We start from the raw sequence: 22,712 nt of genomic DNA on the forward strand, positions 1-22,712 counted from the left end.
TGCATATTAATAAAAAAAGTAAGATAAATATATAAGGATTTTTCATCTCTTTAAAAATATTGGAAAATCTGTTTTTAATATAGGTCTTTCTTAAAAACAAACAAAACTGAAAAAAAATTTATTAAATAATTGGTTTTCTCTTTTAAAAAACCACTTTAATCTAAATATATGGACTCTTTCCTGCATATTTTGTGATATTTGTTTTTTTAAAATAATTTCTAGTTATTTTTTAAAATGCATAAATGTGATTGCATGCATACATGACTTTACATGCATAAGTTTTCATGCATATTTCAATAACTCAAGCTTCTAAATTAAAAGCAAAGCACTGAAATTTTGATCAATCGGGACAATTATAAATTTTTAACCCATTAATTTTTTTATATCTAAAATTTTTATTTTGTGAAAAAAAACTATTATACTTGGGGAATATAATGTAATATTGCCGAATATGATGTATTTAATATTTTTTTGGTTATTTTTTCTGTTTTCATACATTGGAAATGCTGAAATTCTTGATTTAACTCTCGATTTGAATAGAACTAACGAGCAATTTGTTACGAATGGTACAACAAATAATGAAACTATCGTAAGTAAAGTTTTCGAAATCAATTAAAAAAGAAAATGATTATTTTCCCCTTTAGTCAGATTTTTCGACCTTAAATTCATTAAAATTTAACAAAATTTTATCAGCAGAGTCAACATGCTCAAGAAAATTACAAAATAAAATTAAGTACCCAAATTGTTGCTCTTCGATAGTTACAATTTTTGAAACAGAGAAAATTTGTAATTATAAAATGGATTTGGATAAGCCTTTAAAAGAAAATAACATAGAAATTGAGAGAGAGCTATCAGAAATTAAACAATACTATGACTACCATTGTAATAATTCCGAATATCAATTTTTAGTTTCAAAAAATATCACAGTTGATGATATATATAACTGTGTGGAGTATAACGGGTTAGTTACAAGAGCTCCAAATAATGTGACTCAGGATTTGGATGACATTAAATTGGAAGGTAATGAATCTGCAATTGACACTCAAAGAGCACTGCAATTAAATGGCTGGATGAATAGCTTTGGTCTACCTAGAATTTCCTCAAATACCTTACTTTCTCAATCAAGGTTTACTGAAGGATCATTCATGGGTTCAAATTCAGGTCAAAACTGTTCTCCACTATTATCATTAATTTTTGTTCGCGTTTGTAACTCTATTTGTAATGCTAATAATGACTCATCTTCAGGAAGGTCATCAATACCCATTTTTTGTTTAAGGGATTGCCAACCTTTCGCAAAATTTGCTTGCTTACGTGGATGCAGAACATTTGGGTGTAATGTTGATATATACACCTGCATGGAGCTTATGTGCCAATAGTTTTTTTCAAATTATTTTGTAAGATATGAAGAACAAAACTTTAAAATCAATTATTGTTGTGAAACTGGAAGTTACACATTTGGTAACTACATGCATCAAAAGGTATATCACACCCAAATAAGGAGCACCCCCGGATACAAACATGGTTTGCAAAATCGACACAAATTGGAAAGCACGATCTCGGGAATACTTCTTCTTCTACTGCTGATGCAGTCTTTGCATCACATAATTTTTCACATACTTTAATGTAATGCAAGGAAAGCACAGATATACATATCTTTTGAGTCTGGTACCTAAATATATTTCCACTGGATTCACTTTGAGGTCCTCTTAAGGACGAATATGTTTGGGGAAGTCTAATATATGACCCAAATCCTGACCTAATTTGTAGTTTTCTGTCAGTAAAATTCATTTCCTTACAATATTCAAAATTTTCTTGGTTTTTCCAACTATCACCAGAATCTGAATCGTTTAATATTGTTTCACATTTATTACTGAAAGATATAAATTCCCCTTCATTTTTAATTTCTCCTAAGTGTGCGGTTGTATTCATAGGGCTATTTAAACATATTTCTTTTTTTAATAAAGATATCGCTATTCCATCGCAACAATTCTAAGAAAAAAGGATTAAAATTGCTCCAAGTATCCCATCTATTACCTTTTTCAGATTTTACTGACTTACCTTTAATTCCTTCATGTTATTCCTATAATTGCCTTCTGAGATCAACTTTTCACATTTTTCATTACATTCACATAACTTTATAAAGAATATAATTAAACAAAAAATTCCAGTGACATTTACCATCTAACTAACTTTCCGGAAAAAAATTAATTGAGCTCTATACCATTCTCTCATTCTTTGCAAGACCATTAATCAAGAATCACTATGTGGAAATGTCAGAAATGATAGTACACGGTTGTTTGCCGCCTAAAAGTATAAGCTCTAGGAAAAGGAGTTGTTAAAACAGGAGGTATAAAAAACATATAATTGAATATAAATATAAAGTTAATTTTCAATATATGCTTATTAATAGAAGCTAGCTGGATTAAATGCCAAATAAGAACAAAAAAAAAAGGAGAACGTGAATAATTCGGTATTGAAGATATAAATGTAAATACAAATTGCTGCTTGCCTAAAAATAATTTATATTATTACAGGTGATTTTCCGAATATAATTAAAACTTCATTCTTTTATCTAAAGGTCTTTCATTGTGATTCCATGATGAATTACAGAGCTTTGATTATAAGAAATTAACATTTGAGAATATATAATCAAGAGTTCTATTTGCAATACGATAAATAATATATTTGAATCAATTTACTGATACCACCCATATAGAAGTTTATACTCTTAAATGATTAGTATATTTCTTTTCCTTTCACGAACAGTAAGTATGGAGTAAATTAATTGAATTTCCCTTTCCTTTTTTTCTGATCTATTTCTCTATTAGAAACACTCATTTTCATTAATTTACCAGCCCGTCATACTAGTAGAACTAAATGGTTGCATTTGTTGCTGGGCAGAAGGAGAAGGGCCGCCGCCAACAGATGTAGGACCGGATGCTCTGTAAGCAGCCATTTCAGCAAGATATTTTTGTTTGAACTCTTGAGCCTTCCTCTCCCATGGACCTTTCTCTTGTTCAGGAAGACTGTTCCACATTTCTGCGAGATCTTTCATTTGTAGTGCACGGTTAGGATCATTCTCTCTAACTTTTTGACGAATATGTTCACACCAAAGAGTATAAGCAGTATGTGGTCTTTTTGGCTTGTTTGGATCCTCTGGTGCTCTAATAGATCTCTTAGATTTTTGTTGTAATAAGATTCTAGGTTTCCACATTTTACCTGTACGAGCAGCCACATTACTTGCCAGATCTACAAAGAAATCGGCAAATTCACAAAGTATATCGACAATTATTGCATCAGAATTTGCGGAAGAGCCAACTCCCGATGACATTGATCCTGGTGGTTGAGGCACAGAAAGTCCAGGTAGTCCACCCGGAAGGTTGATTTGATTTGACATTTCAGAATCCACGTTGAATAATTGCTTAATAACTTATACTTTAATTTTTCTTAATAAGTATAAATTGCCTTTTTTTTATTGTAAATTGGCACCTGTAAAGAAAGGCTTTAATCCCGAACTTGTTAACTAATTAACTCAACTATTGTTATTTTCCTATATTTTTTAAGTCTTGTTATGACCGTACCGGAATTGCTTATTATTGGCACTCAATTTGCTGCAAAGTTAGAATATATAGACATAGGTAGCTATCCAAAGACAGTTAAGGATGTAGATAGATATAGTATCTACCCCCGCCCATCTGTAGACACTATGCATTGACTACTTATTTAACTTTAATTTGACTTTAAAAAAAATAAAAATTTCACACATTTTTGTTCAAAACTTAATCACAAAGATTATGCTTGTAATTAGTCATTCAAGTTACTAAGATACTCCCTTATTTTTTTCACTTTCTCATACTCTAAAAACCACATTGTTTGAAACTATTTCAACCTTCCCGCCTAAAAAATGCATGGCTGTACGTACATTTGGTATACCAGTATTGGCAATTTTCTAATTGTGATTTAATTATTAAATGATAAAAAAAATGAATCAAATTACTGAAAGTTAATGTAAGAGGATAACTTATTGTAGACTGGTGCTTCTTTGTTTCTTTACTAATTTTCTTCAATTTTTACAAAATAAAAACTTTTTTTTGAATATTCAATGTTATTTGGCTAACTATTCAGCCCATAATTATAAGTTGGGTGCCGCCAAGTTTAAGTTTTAGTACACTACAATTAATAATAATAAAAAAAAATAATTGTATAGATCGTTGTGATCAAAATAAGTGTTAAAAATGTGAGGGATCTGCTAAAATTTTAATTGATTTCTTGTAAAAATAGTCTTTATAGAAAATAATTTAATAGGTAAAATTTGGATTCTTTAATATATGTGAAGTTGCAATCAACCTTAATTAAAAATAAAGGACTTATAGAAGTCATAGGATAATCTTTGTGGGGAAAACGCAAAGCTAAGGTTATTATTTACAAATTTCACTATAATCGTGTGCTAATGATTAAGCATATAGAGATAGTAAAATACTTGATATTACTCTATTGTGCATTTGGAGTCTCTCTGAATACAGTTCATTGCCAGGTAATAACACCAATTCTCAATCCTGAGGGAGGACAGGGGTATTCTTGTGGTTATAACAATTCAGTTTACAATTGCGACGGGTATACGGTCACACCCTGGAGTTCATGGGGAACTTGCTCTAGTTGTAATGGAATCATTTCCAGGCAAAGATCAGCTTCCGGGACCGTTCCACAAGGTGGGCCAGGGCTGAGCGAAAATGTAAAATGCCTAGATAATCAATCTTGCGAAGCTTGTAGTTACACTAGCTGGTCTTCATGGTCTGCATGCTCAGACTCCTGTGAAACTGGAACGAAATACAGAACACGCAGTATTAGTTCAAATAATGATTGTAGTGCCTCAGAAGATGAGATTAAATTATTCGAGCTCGCCAACTGTGGAAATAACCCATGTAATTGCGATGAAACTATTAGAGGACCTAATGGATTATACTATAGAGGCTGCCAAAAATATTCCAGATCTGGTATGAAATGCTTGAATTGGACTTCTCTAAAAATTGACGCTTTTGATTATCTAGCAACTCTTGAAAATTCCGGAATTAGCAATCATTCTTTTTGTAGAAATCCTATTTCTAACAATACTTTGATCCCAACAATTTGGTGTTACGTAAGTATGTCTCCTCTAACTCCACAACTTTGTGATCCTATTCCAACTGATTGCGTTGTTACAGAGTGGGGGGCATGGTCTTCCTGTTCTTCTACTTGTGAAGAAGGCAAGGTAACTCGCACGAGGACCATCGTTCAGGAATCCCTTCATGGCGGAGCGGAATGCCCAGAAGATTTGGAACAGGTCCAGGATTGCTCAGTGGATGTTATTTGCCCAGTTGATTGTGTATTGGGATCATGGAGTTATTGGTCATCTTGTAGTGTGGATTGCGGAAAAGGTAATTCTACTCGATCTAGAAGTATAATAACACGCCCAAAAGGTAAGGGAGCAGTCTGCCAAGAGTATTCACAAACTAAATCATGTGATGGAGAAAGTTGTCTAAGCTTCTGGGAGAAAAACAAGTATTCAATTATTAGTTTTGCAGTATTGGGACTTGTCTTAATTTCATCAATTATTTATATTTTAATTCCAAACAACAGAGCTTTGTAGTTTAATCCAGCTTACAAGATACCAATGAGGGTTTCAAACACATGATTCTCGATAATTAAATCGTAAAGTTTTACACCTAATTCTATATTAACAAGTTTAACTAGGCTATTTTTCACTTATTTAGCATAGGGTGATTCGGCATTTAAGCTTTAATGTAATATTCCTACATTTATTCGGACTATAAACACTATATATATGATTAAGTCTAACTAACGTCTCAAAATAAATTCTTGTTTCTTATTTAAATCCTAACTTTTCCCCGAACACGAAAACAATTTAGCTACTTTTTTTTGAGGAATGCCGTGGCTTTGGCTACAAACCCTCAAAATTTATTGGTAATTGTTAGCCAGTTTTCAATTTTTTTTTTCCTTCGAAATTCCAAAATATGAAAATACAACAAAAATTCCATTTTCATATGTAGTTGTTATAATTTTATTCATTAAATCAGCCAACTTTAATTATATTTTTATTAGTGTACAGTTTTTGTGTAATATGATGACTCAAATTACATGTCTTATTTTAGGCGGGCGATCGCATTGGGCTCGCATAGGGGGGGCGGGTGTAGATCTGATTAGTTTTTCAATTTAGTTTAAACTAAAAACCTATTGGGGAGCAAAAAGCGAAAAACAATTCGAAAAAGAAAATTATAAGAGAAAACAGCTATTCGTATTTTAATCTTTGAGAGAGCCATTTAAGTGAATATGAAGAATCTCGCCAAGATTATTTTGGTACTTTTGTTAGGGCTTGTTTCGGTTCAATCTCTTAGTCTGAGAGCAGGAAACCAGGAATTAGCTATTGGTGAAGAGGTTTCGGATATATTTAATGGACAACAACTCAGAAAAATTGAAGTAAGATCTCCAGTTTCAGGTGTTTTAAGCAAGATAAATATCAGCCAAACTGGATACCATAGCTCAGGAACAGCCTTCGTGGTGACAGCTGAGACTACTCAATACTATAAGAGCACAATCAACACAGGAGGTAAGAATGTATCAGTAAAAAGAGTTATTGAATCTGGTAGAAATGTGTACATCCAAATCTTCAGAGATTCGTTTGTTACATTCTATACAAACAAAGTCGTTGGTGACAAAGTTTCTCAATACGACCTTTTGGCAATCTTGTATGTTGTTAGGACTAAGCAGGGAGATGCTCCAGTCGTTAAGAAACTACCAAGATCTGTCCCAACATTACCTATTTCTAACCCATCTGCTTCGTCTACTACTGTGGATTTAGAGACTGCAAATTCAAGCTTGGAATCCAGTACTGGCCAAGTTTCTGAGCCAGCTGAAGATACTGAAGCTGGTCTTGATAAAGAATCAAAATTACAGTTACCAGAGGAGAGTTCACCATCTGTTGAAGCTGAAAGAATTACTGAAAACTCAAAGACTGATGAACCATCAAATACAATTGAAACTCAGCCATCATCAGGAGAAATCGCTGAAAAGGCAGATTCAACACTCGACGATTTGGCTTCTATTACAGAGATATCAAACTTAGAAACTGGTGTCTCGGACGAAGATACTAACAAGGAAGGCGACTATTCTGAGCTTTCCGACTTTGCATCTGATTCTGAAGGATCTAAGGGAGCCAGTTCTTCTCAAAAATCTGAATCAGGATTGGATTCTGCTTCATTAGTAAATTCTGAATCTGGATCTCAAGTTTCTCAATTTAATCCTACTATTGGATCCGCTGGAAGCGAAGTATCTGAAGAAATTGCTGTTTCTTCCGAGAAACAGAACACCACTGATCTCACTGGTTTGGAAGGAGAGGCTGTAGAGTCAGAGACAAAGTTGGTTGAGATTTCTGAGTTCAAGTCAACGCCTGAAGATGCTGCTGTATCAAATATTAGTACTAATGAACCTTCCGCTGAAGAGAATATTCCAAACATGGATGTGACTAAAACTGATGAAGATAAATTAGAAACAGAGTCTCCTGCTAATTCTCCTGTTGAATCTCCTGCTGAGTCTTTAGGAGAATTACCAGCCGAATTCCCAACTGAGTCTCCAGTTGAATCCCCAGCAGAGTCTCCTGTTGAGTCTCCAGCTGAGTCTCCAGCTGAGTCCCCAGCTGAGTCTCCAGTGGAATCCCCCATTGAATCTCCTGCTGAATCTCCCATCGAATCTCCTGTTGATATAACTGAAAATGAACCCGTTGAAGAACAGGAAACCAAGGAAGAAGAAATTATGCAAGGCCTCCCATCCCAACCAATTACTGGAAAAACTGTAGAGACTCCTGAAAAACTTGAAGACTTAGAAAATGAGCCATCTGAGAGTATGGAGGAGTCAGGAGACGGAGGAGAAGCTTCATTAGACTCTGCAGGAAGGATGATTGGTTCTGATATTGAGAATAGTGGATCACTTGTTGAAAACAATTGAGTAGTATTTCTTAGTAATATCTTGTCTCTTGATCAATAACAAACAAGGCCCCTATTTAAATTGAAGAAAGTTATTTTAAGTATGATTTTATAGACAAAATTTCATGGTTCCAAAACTATTGGACTTAATCTTTAAGCTTTTTTATCCACATCAATATTTATATTATTTTGACATGGAATTCCGTAATTATTGGTTTAGAAATACATTTATTAAACTTTTGGACATTTCTTTGCTGACTTGGTTATTGAATTTCTAATTATTTTTAATCCAGATTCCAATACTTTTCTTTCAATTAATAAACAAATTTCAAATACGATGTATTTTTATTTAAGTAGATACATTTTCTTTAACTAACTAGGTGTTCTTCAAGATAAATTTTTATTATTTGTTTACTCTCTTACTAAGACTCAATTTTTATTGAGGGTAATTAGGAGCCTGTCTCTGTAGGTGAGAACTAGAGAAACTATTTCTCACAGCTAACTAAAAGTCTCTAAGACAATGAAAAAATTGTATTGCTCAAAGTCATTCTAACCTTCTAACCTCAATTTTTCATAAAATATTTCACTGTGAAATACTAAGTAATTTATTTCAATTTTTAGTTTAATAAAGCTTAATTGAAGATTAGTCGTAAGGTACAAACATGAATTGATTTTTATTAAGTATTTCAAATATTAATACGAATAAGGATGATAGTTTACAATGTAAAGCATATAATTTTATAAATATTTTATAATACATATTTATTTTTATTAATAAGGTGAGGGGAAGAGAGTTAAATAACCTAATTTTTATTAAAGACCATACCCGCAAATAATACAAAAATTTGAAGTGCAATTTATTTAGCTTAATATATGAAAAGATGCCGAATATAATAGATGAAAGATTAGAAAATCATCGTTGTTATTTTACCGACTGGCTGAGAAGTGTGGCATGCATACTTGTTTTAACAGTGCACGGAATGGTGGTAGTCCAGAGAATATTAAACCTGAACAGTATTGAGAAAGACATATCTGATAATTACCTGCTGGTTCTACTTCATCATGGAATGCCTGTTTTCTTTTATGCATCCGGAAGAGCAGCATTCTACTCCACGAGAAAAACAGGTAAGTTAAAAAAAACGAAAATGAATAAGCTCAATATTGAATAAATTCTGAATAATTTAGGAAAAAACGGATTCTTAAACTTCTTTTTGAAAAAGGCTCTTCGACTTTTAGTCCCTTCAATTGTAGGATATCTTACAGTTGTTGCTGCTGCTGCATATTTAGGATCAGAATGGCGTCCATGTGCACCTGTCCCTCCATATAAGTCAATATTTGATTTCTATTCAAGATTTTTTGCGGAATTCAAGTGTTCGGGCTTAGAATGGCTTTGGACTTTACCCATGATTTTTGTGATTTCGGTATTAAATCGACCATATACATTATATTTAAGAAGTGTTATGGATAATAGAATACTAATAAAGTTCGGAGTTAATAATAAAAAAGAGAATAAATCTGAATCAATAATGAGTTTTTTTAAAACGAACAGCGATATGTTCATGAGTATTTTGTTTTTATTGACACTAATGTTTTCTCTGCATATTCTTCTAAGCTTTTCAGTTAAATGGATATTAGTTCCGGTAATAATATGTTATATGGCAATACCCATAATGACAAATATTGTATCTAGAGCTGAAGTAACTAATAGAAGCGACTCAAAAATTACATCATTTCTGGCTTATTTGCCACTGTATTTATCATCTGCATATATTGGTTTAAAATTAGACGATTCAGTAAATAATACATTTTCTTCAAACTATAATCCAAATAATGTTTTTATTTATGGTCTTAGGCTTGCTGGTGATGAACGGGCACTTAGGCTTTGTATTTCACTATTATTCTACAACATTTACTATTTAGCAGGATTTCTTGATCTCTTATTTCAAGTTGATGACGAAACAGAAAGAAATATCTATCTTAATAACTTTGCTCCGTTCAAGATTTTGATACTAGTAGCTTTAAATGCTTTATCTTTTCCGGGAAATAAGTCTCTAGTTTCATATATTTGGGCATATCCTTATTATACTGGAGGTTTAACAACATGTATTTTTGTTATTGGAACTTGGGTATGGCTTGAATTATTCAGGGTTAGTGTAACTCAACTTTTTAAGAATGTTAAGATTTCAGAGAATCTTCAAAGGCACTTTTCGCAGAGTGGAATAGTTATTTATATTACTCATTCAGTTTGGCTCGAACTTGTAACAAGATACTTTTTAATCTACTTTATTAACACAGAAAGTCCTTACTCTTTGTATGATGGAAAATCCATCGGTGTGTTTGGCTTTGTTTTCCCAGGATTTGGAATGTTAAGTTCCTGGTTAATTCTTAACATATCAGGTTTAGCTCTCAGCATTCTTACTTACATTTTCATAATCAATTTTAAAATATGTAGGCTATCTTTTGGGATAAGTGATTAGAATTCAATAGTGACTAATTTTTTTTTCACAATTTTGTGTAATCCGGAATACCGGTATACAAATCCTTTTTTTTACTGCGTATGTATCCCCCCTTCCCCCACCCAAGTGCATGCATACATGTTGGTGCCAAAATGGCGAAAATAAAGAGAAAAATAAATTGAAAGATACAGACTAAGAATTTAGATAAATTAGAATTAATCAAATACCTAAAATGAACTAAAACACGCTGTCCATTTAAGAACAATTTTTTGCTTTTTAACATAGAAGATTATCACAGAATTACCGTGGCACGCAAAGATTCAATATTGACACACTCGATACCAAAAAAATAGTGCTCATTGATATTCACAAAAAAAAATCAGATTGCAGATTTTAAGTGAAAATAAGGATATGAAAATATTTATTCCCAAAAAAAGCATTCCATTAGAAACTGATAATGTCTTGGCACAGAAAGAGTTCGAGTAATGTATCTTATTCATTTCATGTAAAGAATATAAAATCTTGTGGGAACTAATATACTTAGTAAAGAGTTTTTATTAAAACCAATACGAGTTAATGATTGCCAATTACAGTGAGAATATTCATATTAAGTCAAATAAATAAGGTTTGTCATACTGGAAGAAAAGTAGAATAAAAATCTAGTCCAAGTTCAATTTCCTCACAAATATCAACCTAGATAGAAATATTTATTGCGTAAAACCAAATATATATAAATAAGCCATAACTATTAAGGTTATTTCTATGTGATAAAATCAATAACTACTACGCCTAATAAATTTTGGAAAAAATTATGATATTTTGAAATTGCTAATATATTTTAATTGGAATCAAAAATCAAAGCCAAAGTTATTTTACACTTGAATATATTACAAACCATTAAAATCACCATATTTTGTGACTATTAATTGCTTTTGGCACATGGAATGCAAATAAGGGGGCTCAATTGTATTTGATTCCAATATTGGTAACTTAAACTCTGATTCTACCAGAAAATACATCTATGAGAGTTTCGAATAACAATAAGGCCAATACTGGATCTTTTTCATAGAAGAGTATCTTCAATGAATGATTATTGTAAGATTTTAATTTATTCAATATGGTTCTAATTACCCTTAATATGAGAGACTCAGCACGATTTCTAGAAATTTGATATTCTTCTCTTAAAGTGAATATTGGCATTGTAATATGTTTTTCAGAGCTTGCTATAGCCTTCGTAATAATCTCGTCATAATAAGATGTTATGGCTCCAGAACTGGTGTTAACTAAATACAATCTATTTAACTCTTTTGTTAATGGCTGTGTGGCATCTCCATATTTCCTATTAGGAACTACAGTGACTCCACCGACAAGTTGTGGATATTGCTGACCAATTGACCTTAAAACTTCGTTAACACCTGAACTTAATGCATCTAAAACTACAACCTTGCAGTTTTCAAGGCCCAAAACATCTGAATTAGTTAAATAAAAAGATCGGGAAACTTCCTTGTAACTTGTATTTTTGAAAGATGACAACTGTTGAACCCAGTAACTGAAACTATACAACTGATCGGGGTTTGGTTTGGAATGCAACTTAATGAAATCCTGTAATGTAGGATAATAGTTACCAGAAACTGTAATTGCTGCATTAGATGGAGCTGGTCTAGAGGCATCCTTGTTTCCAACGAACTTTGGTAGTGGGGGTCTAGGAGGTGGTACTCTAGTGGGTTGCGGGGTTGTAGTAGTGGTTCTGGTAACAATTCTGGTAATTTCTTTCTTAACAGTACCCAAGAAACCCCTGGACTTCTTTGGACGGCCTGTTGGTGGTCTAAATTCTGGGACTATATAACCTCCAACAATATTGTTCAAACTCATCCAGTTCTGATTTATTGTTTTAAGTGTTGCATTAAGGCCACCTGAACTGTTATATTCAAGATAATAAGTTGCTGCAAGCTCCAATGCAAGGAAGAACAACTCAATGTTTTGCTCGTAGAATGTAACATGAATGAAGTTTCTTTGAGGGCTGCTGGAGTAGAACTCATCCATACTTTTAACTGCCTGGATGATGTAATCCTTATTTCTAGATTCACTGGTACTCAAAGATGTTGCGAGCAATGGAGAAAGGACAGTTGTACATTTGAATTTTGCAGAAGAAATGATTTTCTTGTATAGATTTCTAACGGCTTGGACTCTGGAGCTATATAAGAACCTAGTGGAATCAATACAATAAACTCTAGTAATACCAACCATCCATGGTTCTATTGTGTAAGGATTTGGTGGCCTAACACTAAACACCTTGATTTCCGAGCTTCCAACTGATGTGCAGTCCTTTCTACTAATTCCAAGCTTAATAGCAAGGTCAAGCTGGCTCTTTTCTGAGGCATCTACTACTAGGCATCCACATCCGATAACACCTGGATTTGAGCTTGCAAGTATGAGAGAGAAGTGGTCAGAACTTGTGGGTTGAGGAATTCTACCATTGAACATTGATTGAATGAGTTCAGAAATTGGTGTTCCTGACATACACTCTTCATCAGACTCAAAGAAGTAATTGTCCCGTGTGGTTGGTCTGATAGATGGTGGTGGTGGTCTTGGTGGTCTTACTGGTGGTGGTGGTGGTGGTGGTCTTACTGGTGGTGGTGGTCTAAGTGGTCTTGGAGTTGGAATTGTAACAGTTTGTTGATCTCCAAGTAATTCTTCTGAAGCTCTTACACTCATGAAGTATGGTTTGATCTGGCTAACAAGAACATCAAGTTGCTCTCTTGTTTCTGCCACAATGGTGACATGTAATTGATTGTTAGTAAGTAAGTAATCGTTCAATGCAAGTGCCAAAGCCTCAATTGCAGCTGTAACAGTTTGAACAGAGTTGGAATAGGGTGATTTCCAGAATCCTAAAGGCAAAATTAATAATTCGCTTAAACGATTTTTGGTTGAAAAGTCAAAAATGTCAATGTAAGCCTTCTTGATCAAACTAACTAAGGAATCAAATGTATCTGACTTATCAATTGCTTCTCGAAAATTCATATATAATACTTTCTGGAGTGATGAGTACCATAAAGAAGAACTTCTGACATACTCTGGGGATCTTATTGTTATTCCCGATCTCTGAGTTGAAGAGTCATATGGGAGGCCCATTTCTCTCATTATTTCTACAAACTTTCTAGTTCCGCTCTCCATTACAATAGCATCACATGAGTGAATTCCTAATGAGAAGTCGGAGAATGTCAGAGAGATTTGAGTTGTTACAGAGGTATAGCTATTTATGTATGGATCATTGAGTTCTGAAAGTAAAGTGAAAAAGTTCTTCATTGTTGGGCAGGCAATACCATCATACTGGTTAAAGTTTCTTAGTAACTGAGTTCTTGGTAAAGGAGTTGGAGTTGGAGTTGGAGCTGGGGCCGGAATTGGAATTGTTGGAGGAGTCTGTGAATGTGTGGAGGTAGTCTGAATTGATTGACTATATGCAGCTTGGTTTCTGGAGAATGCCCTTGAAAATCCGTCCAAAATCAAATTGTAGCTTTGAGTATCACTTGCTGGAATAATTATATCGAATGGACATTTCATGTTATTGTTACCGAAGGACCTCATGATCCAAGATCTCACTTCAAAAGCCACAGAATTAATTCTAGAACTAAAGTTACCAGAATCCGATGGGACGACTGGTAAAATGATATTAGAAAGACCGTTCGATGCAGCTCTATCCAAAACATTCTTGTATATTTGCGAAACTGGGAATGTGGGCTCAACGCAGTATATTGACCCTATTCGATCACGGTATCTTGAGTTATTATTTAAATCAAACACTGTTGGGATAACATTTGAAAGAGCTGGGCATGTAACTCCTGCAGCTGCTAATAATCCACTATTGCTTGTATTCGTGGAATCTACTACTAAAGCATCACATGTGGAAGAAGCTAAAATTGACGGTGAAGCTGTGTCAAGAATAACAACTGAAACACATTTTGCTGAATTAAAAGAACCTCCTTTATTATTTAGGTATGATTCCAAAGATGAAGGTGCTCTGCAATCAAAAGAGTACGCTACTGCAGCCAAGTAAGATAATAATGTAAGGAGTATTAAGTAATTCATTTTTTTCTGGAGCTGATATATTCTACCTTAAAATCTCCAGTTCGATCTGTCAAATTCTATTAAGTAAATTGTGCAATATCTTTCTGGTTACAAATCTTTGAAAATAATTAATAGTATGATATAATTAGCAAATATATAGGTAAAAATACTTGATAGAAAGAGACAGGTGCTTCCCGCCTACTTAAAATATGTTGTTATGTAAAAAAAAGGTACCGGAAGATATTTATTCAATATTAAAAAAAAATGCAAATATAAATAAATAAATTTTTCTTATTTTCAATTTATTAGTTTGTGATCTATCTCACAACTAATATAACACCATTGATTTTTTTGTTATTGAGTTTTTCTAGAATTATTTCACCTATTGAAATAACATTCTTTTTGATTAATATGGATTGATTTTTACTTCGAGAATATTTTTAAATACAAAGTGATTTTACTTATTTTATTCGTGAATTAGTTTGCATGTTATTGTTTAAACTGATGTTCTGTGATTCGTGAATTAATATATATGTATATAGATGTGTGAATTATAAAGTATGAAAAGGCGTCAAAGTGATTCGGTGTTCTTTATGTTATTGAAGAGTTATTTTATCTTCAAATAAGTTTTGTTTTGAATTTATTATAATTTCATTTTTTTTATTTGTACATCAAAACTTGACTGATACAAAGAGATGGCGGGAAACCGTGTTTAAAGGGAAAATTGCCTCATGTAATGAAGAAACATGATTGAGGAAAAAAGATTTGGTAATTAAAATAAAGAAAAAAAGAAGTAAAAATTGAACAAGTGTTTGCAAAACTTTTAATCTGAAAGGTATTTAAAGAACTAAAGGAAAGTTAAGAGAAGACTGAAGAGTTTTGGTTGATATTTATTTTACAATATTTAAAGATGAGGTATAGAAAAGAACATAAAGCTGAAGAACAGAGAACTTTCAAGTATGAGGGAAGAAAAGAGAACTTAGAAGCTGAAGATGAGAACAGAAAAACAGACAGAAGACTATCAAGAATTATTTTAAAATTTATAGGTCTGCTCTTGCATTATTTTATAGATATTCTCAAATTCGCTTTTCACTATATATTCGATGCAAGATTGAATAGAAAAGGTGAATTATACCCCTATCATAAATCTGGCAAATATGAACCAACAAGCAAATATGGGTACCGTTTTTTTTTAATTTCTAATAAAGTACAAAACATAGGTTTTGGATTTGAGTATAGAGGAGTATACTACTTCAGTAATGCACATTTCAGCGTTAATACAAAAAATCTGATGATAGATGGGAAAGAAATCAGGTTATACCAACAGGGATTTACAGTGCTATGTTCAAGAAGAATACATAATATGAAGAAGCCAAAGGATGGTGAAGATTTGTATTTGCTGAATCCTTATATGCAAACTATAAAGGGAAAATGCATTTACAAAGATCCCTTTTATTATTCATTTTTCCCAATTGATTCCGTATGTAGAGAGTTTACAGGATTGCCAATAACTAATAATAAGGGAGAACTGGTATCAATATATGATAATTTCAGAAAAATGGATAATTTAGTGTATAATAATATTGGGGATGCTGAGCTATGGAGAGAGGAACAAAATATCTCGTCTCTGAACTACAAGGTGGAAAGAATTCCAACAGAATATGGTGGTTTGAAAGTCTATAGGATCATATCTGAGCTTGGGAATAGAGAAGGTAAAAATGATGATGATGATGCAATTATTGGATATTTTTTCAGTTACAATTCAATTACGTACGTTTCTGGAGCATTTATTGACTCCGGAAAACTAAATTCATCATTGTCACTAGAAAATGACGGAGAGATTGAAAGGATTGTGGAATATTCAAATTTATATAGAGAATTATGGATTTCATCACCTGATTCAAAACATAACCTAAGTTTACCAGAACAAGATGAAGAAGTCTTTGTTTTGAGTATCACTGGAGATAAACAAAAGGAAATAAAAGGGACCGTGAAAATGGATACAAATCAGCAGTTTTGGGTAGAATTTGATGGAGTCCCAAATAGAGAATGTTTGGGACTACCTATATTAAATAAAAACAGCCAATTAATAGGAGTATACAATGAATTTAACATAAAAAATGGCTTTAGAAAGCTTAGATATTCGGTTTATCTAGGTGGCCCAAACACATTCAAAAGCCACTTTCTAAAAATGAACTTTAAAAATCCAAATATACAAATTCTTGAAGCGAATTATGATATGGAAATTCTCGAACAGATCGTTTCTCTTTGTTCTATAGATATTGAAAATGATGATAAATATTGTGGTAAATTGGTAAATAGGGTCATTTTTGGAGTTGGAAGTGAAGATATTCTGCAAAAAATTTACGATGATATTAATTTAGTTCTAAAAAAATACTCGAATTTACCCCTGGATAATGTTGTTTCAATTGTAAATAACTCTTCTATTAAATACACGGAGGTACAAGACAAAAAGTTTATTCTGGCAAATATTGGTTGGATTGGATACTCCCACCTTAATAGCAATAACTCATTTCCTTTTAATTCTCCTAAAAGTCTTCTAATAGTATTCTCTCACTCTTCATCCATGTTAACTGAGGAGCTTCTTGAAAGCTATTACAAAAGTGCAAATAAAGCAAAACGTGGATTTTATTTGAGATTAATTTCAAATAACTAAATGACCGTTTATACGTTTTATTACATGCAAAATAATATATCTCATGCATAAATGCATGCAAGTTGTCATTAATGACGTGTATTACATTTAACAAAGTAATTGGGCGCGCAGTTTGTGCCATCTGAGTTTCTGTTATTGTGAGTTCATAGCAATATTCGCAATTTTTGAATATTACTTTTGTTCTTTATCAAATAAAGGAAAGAAAACTTGAAGAGGAAGGAAATTAATGCGATAATGTTTTTAACATTAATATCTAGCCTATTAAAAATATAATAATTATAATAATATATGTCGTGTATGTAGGGGTTTCAAAATCTAAGAAAGCCTGATTCTAGTAAAACACTTTTCTAAGACATTTAGTTCGGAAAGAATGGAACATATAGAAATGGTATCTGGTTGGTTTTGCGAGGAAATATCCTCAAACTTAAGTCCTTTAAGAGATCTTTGAAGTAAGTGAATAGCACTATTTTTTGAAAATTCGTAATCCTCCTCAAGTAATTCTGGAACGATTTCAAGATTGGACGGCTGTTCAAGGACTTGGTTTTTCTGCAAACTGTTTGAAATGTTTGCGGGGCTAAATATAGCTAAAATAAATAAGAAAAAGAAGAATCTCATAAGAGGATTTTTTCTGAAGTAGCTATATGGTCCTTCTTGTGAATCGGGCTCCTCAAAATCTATTTTGTCAGTTAAAAACTCATTTTCTCTATTTAAAATGTTGATTTCCTTTTTCAGTCTTGAATTCTCTTCAGAAATTGCTTCACATAAAAACTTTAATCTTTCAATAGAAACTAAATTCTGGTCAGAGATTGTGTTCATATCTGTAGTATCAATCTGAGAAAGATCATTCTGTGAAATGTTCTGCTGTAAAATCTCGCTACACTCTTCTACAATACGTTGAATTCCAAAATTAGAGTCCCTAACATCATTAACTGTATCCAACAACTCTTCTACGTAACTTCTAATTTCCTTTAAACAGTTTGTTTCACCTTGGTTGTTAATATCCAAATCATCACCCATAATTAGTTTTGATGTTCTTGAAGCTGATTTTGCCAGGTCAAGCTCCGCTTCTGCAATCGATAATGTCATAAAGAATCTCTCCGTATCGTGTTTAAATTTAAGCGTGGAGTCCAAATCTGGAACCATCATAACCAGTTCTTCGCAACCCCCTATTTCTGCGTCACTGCTATTGTACTCAGAAAAACTCTCTCTGTTATTATTACTTATAAAGCCTTTTTCATATAATAGTGAATTGTCCTGGCCATCGTTATTTGCTTCTACTTCTAAATTCTCTTTTTCTGACTCCAAATAACTATCTAAATAACTTTTTTCGCCTCCAGATGTCTTTGCATTATTTGAAGCTGAATAATCCACATACTCAGAATTGGATGCAGTTGTTGTCACCACACTCATATCGATCTCGTTCAAAACCTCCATTTTTGTTCTATATTTTCCTAGGAACTACTGTTTTAACTTCCCCGTATGATTGTGTACTTTGGGATAGAAAGGTGAAGTCAAGTATGCCAATTTCCTGCCTTTACTTCTCCCTTTTTATTTCTAATGTTGCCTTTTACCTGTAATTAAAATATATATTATTTGATTGTGTGTGGCGCCAAAATAGTGGGGACTCGAAATTGAGTTAATGTTATTTGTATTTTAAAAAGTTTAAGAACCGCGACTTAATATTAATTAAATGCATTTTGATCAACATAAATCCCTTTCTTTTCCCTCCCTACCAGAAACATTTATGAAAAATGTTTCATTTATTATCTGATCTGTTTTCCTAGTTTACAAACCAGATAAAGCCTAAAAACCTATTCACATCTTTTAGCTTATAATCATAATTACATGTGCGCCAACTTCCACTATTTTAATAAACTGCAGTATGGAGATAAAAAGATTTGCTTACAAAACATATTTTAATATACAAAATTATAATTTAATAAGCTAAACACTTTTAAATAACAATAAAAACACACTATGATCCTAACAAAATAAATTTCTATTCCTTTTAACTATTTTTGAAGAATTTTAAATTTTAAATTTCTGTAAGAATATGGGGTGGCCACACCTTATTCATGAGTGACTCTTGTCTATCTGAATGTTAACTTCTCGAGCATTTGAAATTAATCTGTCGATCTTAGCAATTAATTTAGGAGTTTCTATTGTTCTTAATAAGAAGGGATTACATATAGAATCCACATAGGCTTTATATATGTTATGAAAGAAATTTCTGAGTTCAATTTCGTTTTCAGGATGGTCTTGTAGTACTACAATTATCTTTACGTGTGAGAAGCTTAGAAAGCCATAAATTTCATATTCATAGCTTAAACTAATTGCAGGGCCTAAATAACCTAAATACGGATCCAAAGACCCTTCCATGGCATCTCCACTGGTCTTTCTCTCAATGATATCCAGAGCAGAATATACTGCAAAATGGAGCGAATCCAATGATTCATTTTCCAATGTTCTAAACAATAAAGGCTGATTACTTCTATCCACAATACTAATGCAAATAACTTGTATCATACTGCATTCGGCCTATTAATTAATATGAAAATATACATCAAGTGCTCAGTTGTTTTTGTTATCAATAAATTATTATTATTCCTTCCTACCCTTACATTTTCAGTTATATTATATTATATTCCCAAATCATTTTCGGTACTTTGGCGGGGCCTAACCATTATATAAACATTCTCCTCAGGTGCATGTAACCTTGTGAATTTGGGGAATTAATTGAATCTTTAAAATTAGATTGTAAAAATAAATATTAAGGCATATATAATATATATTATATGTTATATCAGTTTCTAGTAGATAAATTTATATTCGTAAAACATTTCTCAATTACGGTAATGTCTCCAATTACATTGCATATGTCAGAATTTACACCAACTTGGTTTGTGTCCTTTGATAGAATACAATCAGACGCCTTAATCAAATTATTATGGGTTTTAGAATGAGAGTTATCTTTTCCATGAAGCTCCAAATTCTCTTTTGAATTAAGTGACCTAATAGGTATTCCTCCTGACTTGAAATATTGATCATTCGATTTGAATGCAGTTTTTTCTATTAATTCAATAGCTGGGTTGTGTTTTCCGACAAAAATGATGAATAAAATAATAATTATCGAAATAAAAAACCAAATTAGAGCTATTCTGGATGAATTTTTGTTTTTAACCACCTTATTTTTATGGCAATACTCCAAAATTGAGTTTGAGTGGTAAATACAATCATCAATAATTCTGCATGCATCTATAAGTGTGCCTTTTTCAATGTAAACTAAAGAAGAAGAAGAAGAGTTTTTGATTAATGTTTCATTAATTAAGTCTTGAAAAAGTTTTCTTGAAATACCCAAATTTATGATATTTTCATTTATTTGTTGAACTGAATTACCAATATTAAATTCAAACTCATCATTGTTATCATCATTTAAATCAGCGACTGAGTTTAATTTCGCCGTATTATTTCTTTCATTATTATTTGCTGTTGTAGTTGTTGATGTAATCATAGTGGTATTTGAGTTTTCTATATTACTTCCATTTGAAAAGCTAATACTGCTATTAACTTTGTTAGAAGCGTAATCATCTATTAATGGCCTTTTTACATCACTCAAATTAACAAAAAGACCAAGAGAGTCAATTAATTTGGATTCTCTTTTATTAGAGTCTACCATAATATTGTTTCCAGAAAACTCGTTATAGTCAGTTTCTAAAACACTGGCATATCCGTCTTCATCAAATCCATATTCTCCACAAGTACTATATGTGGATAGTACCTCCAAAAAGTCCTTTTCTTCAGAAGATAGTTGGTTATTTTCAATTTTTAAATTTTCAATTTCTTTACTTACTCCTGATAATATTTGATCATATTTCAAAGTTTTAATCAAATTTATATACTTGGTTAAACTTTCTTCTATGAGCTTACTTACGGAAAATAGGTCGAAAACATTTTTTGAGTTTTCAATAAATGTATAATATAGTTCAGATAATCCTTGATAACATATTTCGTTCTTATCACCATTGCTTTGAAGTTTACTTCTATTATTTTCAATGATTAGATTCAAGATTTTTTTTGGACAAATTCTAGTTATAATATTAGTTAATTGTTCCCCAGACCAAGTTGGATACTTTAAAGACATTCCTGTTAATAGTAAAACATCTCTAAGTTGTTGCCAAACAGTAATTTCTTCATTTAATTCACCAACTTTTTGTTGTGTAGATTCTTCAATCTTTTTCCAAAGTGTTAAAAAACAAAAGTTATTACCACTTCTTAAATAATCATCATCATTCATGCAACTACTACCACTTCGTGACCTAATAATATTTTTGAGATATATTATTAAGTTACTTAAAGACTTTATGTCAATTTCACGACTGAATTTAAAATTATATTTTGCTTTCCCACATTCGGTTTCATCGAATACTATCTTATTATCTATAATTGACTTTTCTGATTCTTTTTTCAAACTTTTTCTCTTAATTTCTTGGCACTTACTATTCAAGTTATAATCAACTCCTGTTTCTTCACCCATATAAGACCTATACTCCTCACTGCTCTCACCTCCATCAGAAGAGCTATTATTATAATCACAGATTCTACTATTCCTATAACTTGCATCTAAAAGTGTTTCGTGGATTCTAGAAAATGCAGATATTGGATAAATTGAACAAAGTGTTGACGGTCTTGATCTTCTCTCGATACTTTTACCACATAAATCGGAACCTATTCCCATGTAATTTTGAATTCTTTGTGGATAATACCTTTTTTCACTCAAATTTTCGCCGTGTTTAGCACAGGCTCTAGAACTTCCATTTTTTAATAATCCAGTGGTTTTTGGCGTTAAAAGATTGTTTTTATTTACTATTTTTAAATTAAGCTTACTTTTCACTTCCAGAAATATGCTTCTTTTTGTAGGTACCTTGGAATTATCATAATTTTGAACCCAGTTGTAAAGTTCCAATATACTTTCAAGCTCTAATATATCTTTAGTAATAAATTCCATTTCCTAATTTGGAATCTCTTTTACCTTGTACCTTTGTTATACCAATTTTCAGAATTTTTACTTTCTCCTACACATTTTTGTGTGTTAAGCCGTGTGTAATACACTGACTAAGGTCTTTTGTGTCGTATTATATTTATAACTGAATGCTAAATATTCAACCCAATAATCTTCTTATTGTTTAGTTCTTATACTTAGGGTATTTTGAGCCATGTACAAATAACGTTTCTATCACTGTTTGCTTATTCAACTAAGTAGATATCTTTTTTTAGTTTTTGTATCATAACATCTCAAAATTCAATCCGTTCAAATATAGCATTAAAATAGCATTTTTCTCAAAATTTTGGTTTCTATTATATTATTATTATACATCTGCTCTTAGTTATTGCATGACAATAACACGTAAGAAAGTATTATAATGTGGGGCGTTTGCATGTTTTTCCCGCCACATGCGTTGATCTATCAATGTTTGTTTATAGAGAGAAATTTTAAAAGCAAATCTTGGGGTGGTAGGAGCAGAATAGTAAGTTATTAAA

The 22,712-nt window shown here is 32.1% G+C and overlaps 10 protein-coding genes across 10 annotated transcripts; 5 read left to right on the plus strand and 5 right to left on the minus strand.

Moving 5' to 3' along the window:
• Nucleotides 1-451: 451 nt before the first annotated feature.
• On the plus strand, nt 452-1,376 carry cubi_00684 (uncharacterized protein; the record flags this gene model as incomplete). Its single annotated transcript, XM_029017697.1, has 2 exons — nt 452-589; nt 645-1,376. The coding sequence occupies 2 exons, from the start codon at nt 452-454 to the stop codon at nt 1,374-1,376; spliced, it is 870 nt and encodes a 289-aa protein (XP_028873495.1).
• Nucleotides 1,377-1,422: 46 nt separating this feature from the next.
• Nucleotides 1,423-1,929, minus strand: cubi_00685 (uncharacterized protein; the record flags this gene model as incomplete). The annotated part of the gene is made up of 1 exon (XM_029017698.1): nt 1,423-1,929. The coding sequence occupies one exon, from the start codon at nt 1,927-1,929 to the stop codon at nt 1,423-1,425; it is 507 nt and encodes a 168-aa protein (XP_028873496.1).
• A 919-nt stretch (nt 1,930-2,848) lies between these two features.
• On the minus strand, nt 2,849-3,397 carry cubi_00686 (uncharacterized protein; the record flags this gene model as incomplete). The annotated part of the gene is made up of 1 exon (XM_029017699.1): nt 2,849-3,397. One exon carries the CDS (start codon nt 3,395-3,397, stop codon nt 2,849-2,851), a length of 549 nt encoding a protein of 182 aa, XP_028873497.1.
• Nucleotides 3,398-4,450: 1,053 nt separating this feature from the next.
• cubi_00687 (TSP1 domain-containing protein TSP10 precursor) lies at nt 4,451-5,626 on the plus strand (the record flags this gene model as incomplete). The annotated part of the gene is made up of 1 exon (XM_029017700.1): nt 4,451-5,626. One exon carries the CDS (start codon nt 4,451-4,453, stop codon nt 5,624-5,626), a length of 1,176 nt encoding a protein of 391 aa, XP_028873498.1.
• A 701-nt stretch (nt 5,627-6,327) lies between these two features.
• On the plus strand, nt 6,328-7,998 carry cubi_00688 (uncharacterized protein; the record flags this gene model as incomplete). The annotated part of the gene is made up of 1 exon (XM_029017701.1): nt 6,328-7,998. One exon carries the CDS (start codon nt 6,328-6,330, stop codon nt 7,996-7,998), a length of 1,671 nt encoding a protein of 556 aa, XP_028873499.1.
• Nucleotides 7,999-8,857: 859 nt separating this feature from the next.
• On the plus strand, nt 8,858-10,453 carry cubi_00689 (uncharacterized protein; the record flags this gene model as incomplete). The annotated part of the gene is made up of 2 exons (XM_029017702.1): nt 8,858-9,101; nt 9,213-10,453. 2 exons carry the CDS (start codon nt 8,858-8,860, stop codon nt 10,451-10,453), a joined length of 1,485 nt encoding a protein of 494 aa, XP_028873500.1.
• Nucleotides 10,454-11,422: 969 nt separating this feature from the next.
• cubi_00690 (uncharacterized protein) lies at nt 11,423-14,518 on the minus strand (the record flags this gene model as incomplete). Its single annotated transcript, XM_029017703.1, has 1 exon — nt 11,423-14,518. The coding sequence occupies one exon, from the start codon at nt 14,516-14,518 to the stop codon at nt 11,423-11,425; it is 3,096 nt and encodes a 1,031-aa protein (XP_028873501.1).
• An 889-nt stretch (nt 14,519-15,407) lies between these two features.
• Nucleotides 15,408-17,174, plus strand: cubi_00691 (uncharacterized protein; the record flags this gene model as incomplete). Its single annotated transcript, XM_029017704.1, has 1 exon — nt 15,408-17,174. The coding sequence occupies one exon, from the start codon at nt 15,408-15,410 to the stop codon at nt 17,172-17,174; it is 1,767 nt and encodes a 588-aa protein (XP_028873502.1).
• A 315-nt stretch (nt 17,175-17,489) lies between these two features.
• cubi_00692 (uncharacterized protein) lies at nt 17,490-18,608 on the minus strand (the record flags this gene model as incomplete). The annotated part of the gene is made up of 1 exon (XM_029017705.1): nt 17,490-18,608. One exon carries the CDS (start codon nt 18,606-18,608, stop codon nt 17,490-17,492), a length of 1,119 nt encoding a protein of 372 aa, XP_028873503.1.
• A 639-nt stretch (nt 18,609-19,247) lies between these two features.
• cubi_00693 (uncharacterized protein) lies at nt 19,248-22,179 on the minus strand (the record flags this gene model as incomplete). The annotated part of the gene is made up of 2 exons (XM_029017706.1): nt 19,248-19,712; nt 20,026-22,179. 2 exons carry the CDS (start codon nt 22,177-22,179, stop codon nt 19,248-19,250), a joined length of 2,619 nt encoding a protein of 872 aa, XP_028873504.1.
• Between the last annotated feature and the right edge of the window lie 533 nt (nt 22,180-22,712).

This window comes from Cryptosporidium ubiquitum, assembly GCF_001865345.1.
Source record: "Cryptosporidium ubiquitum isolate 39726 chromosome Unknown contig_7, whole genome shotgun sequence".
In the NCBI taxonomy this organism is placed as follows: domain Eukaryota; phylum Apicomplexa; class Conoidasida; order Eucoccidiorida; family Cryptosporidiidae; genus Cryptosporidium; species Cryptosporidium ubiquitum.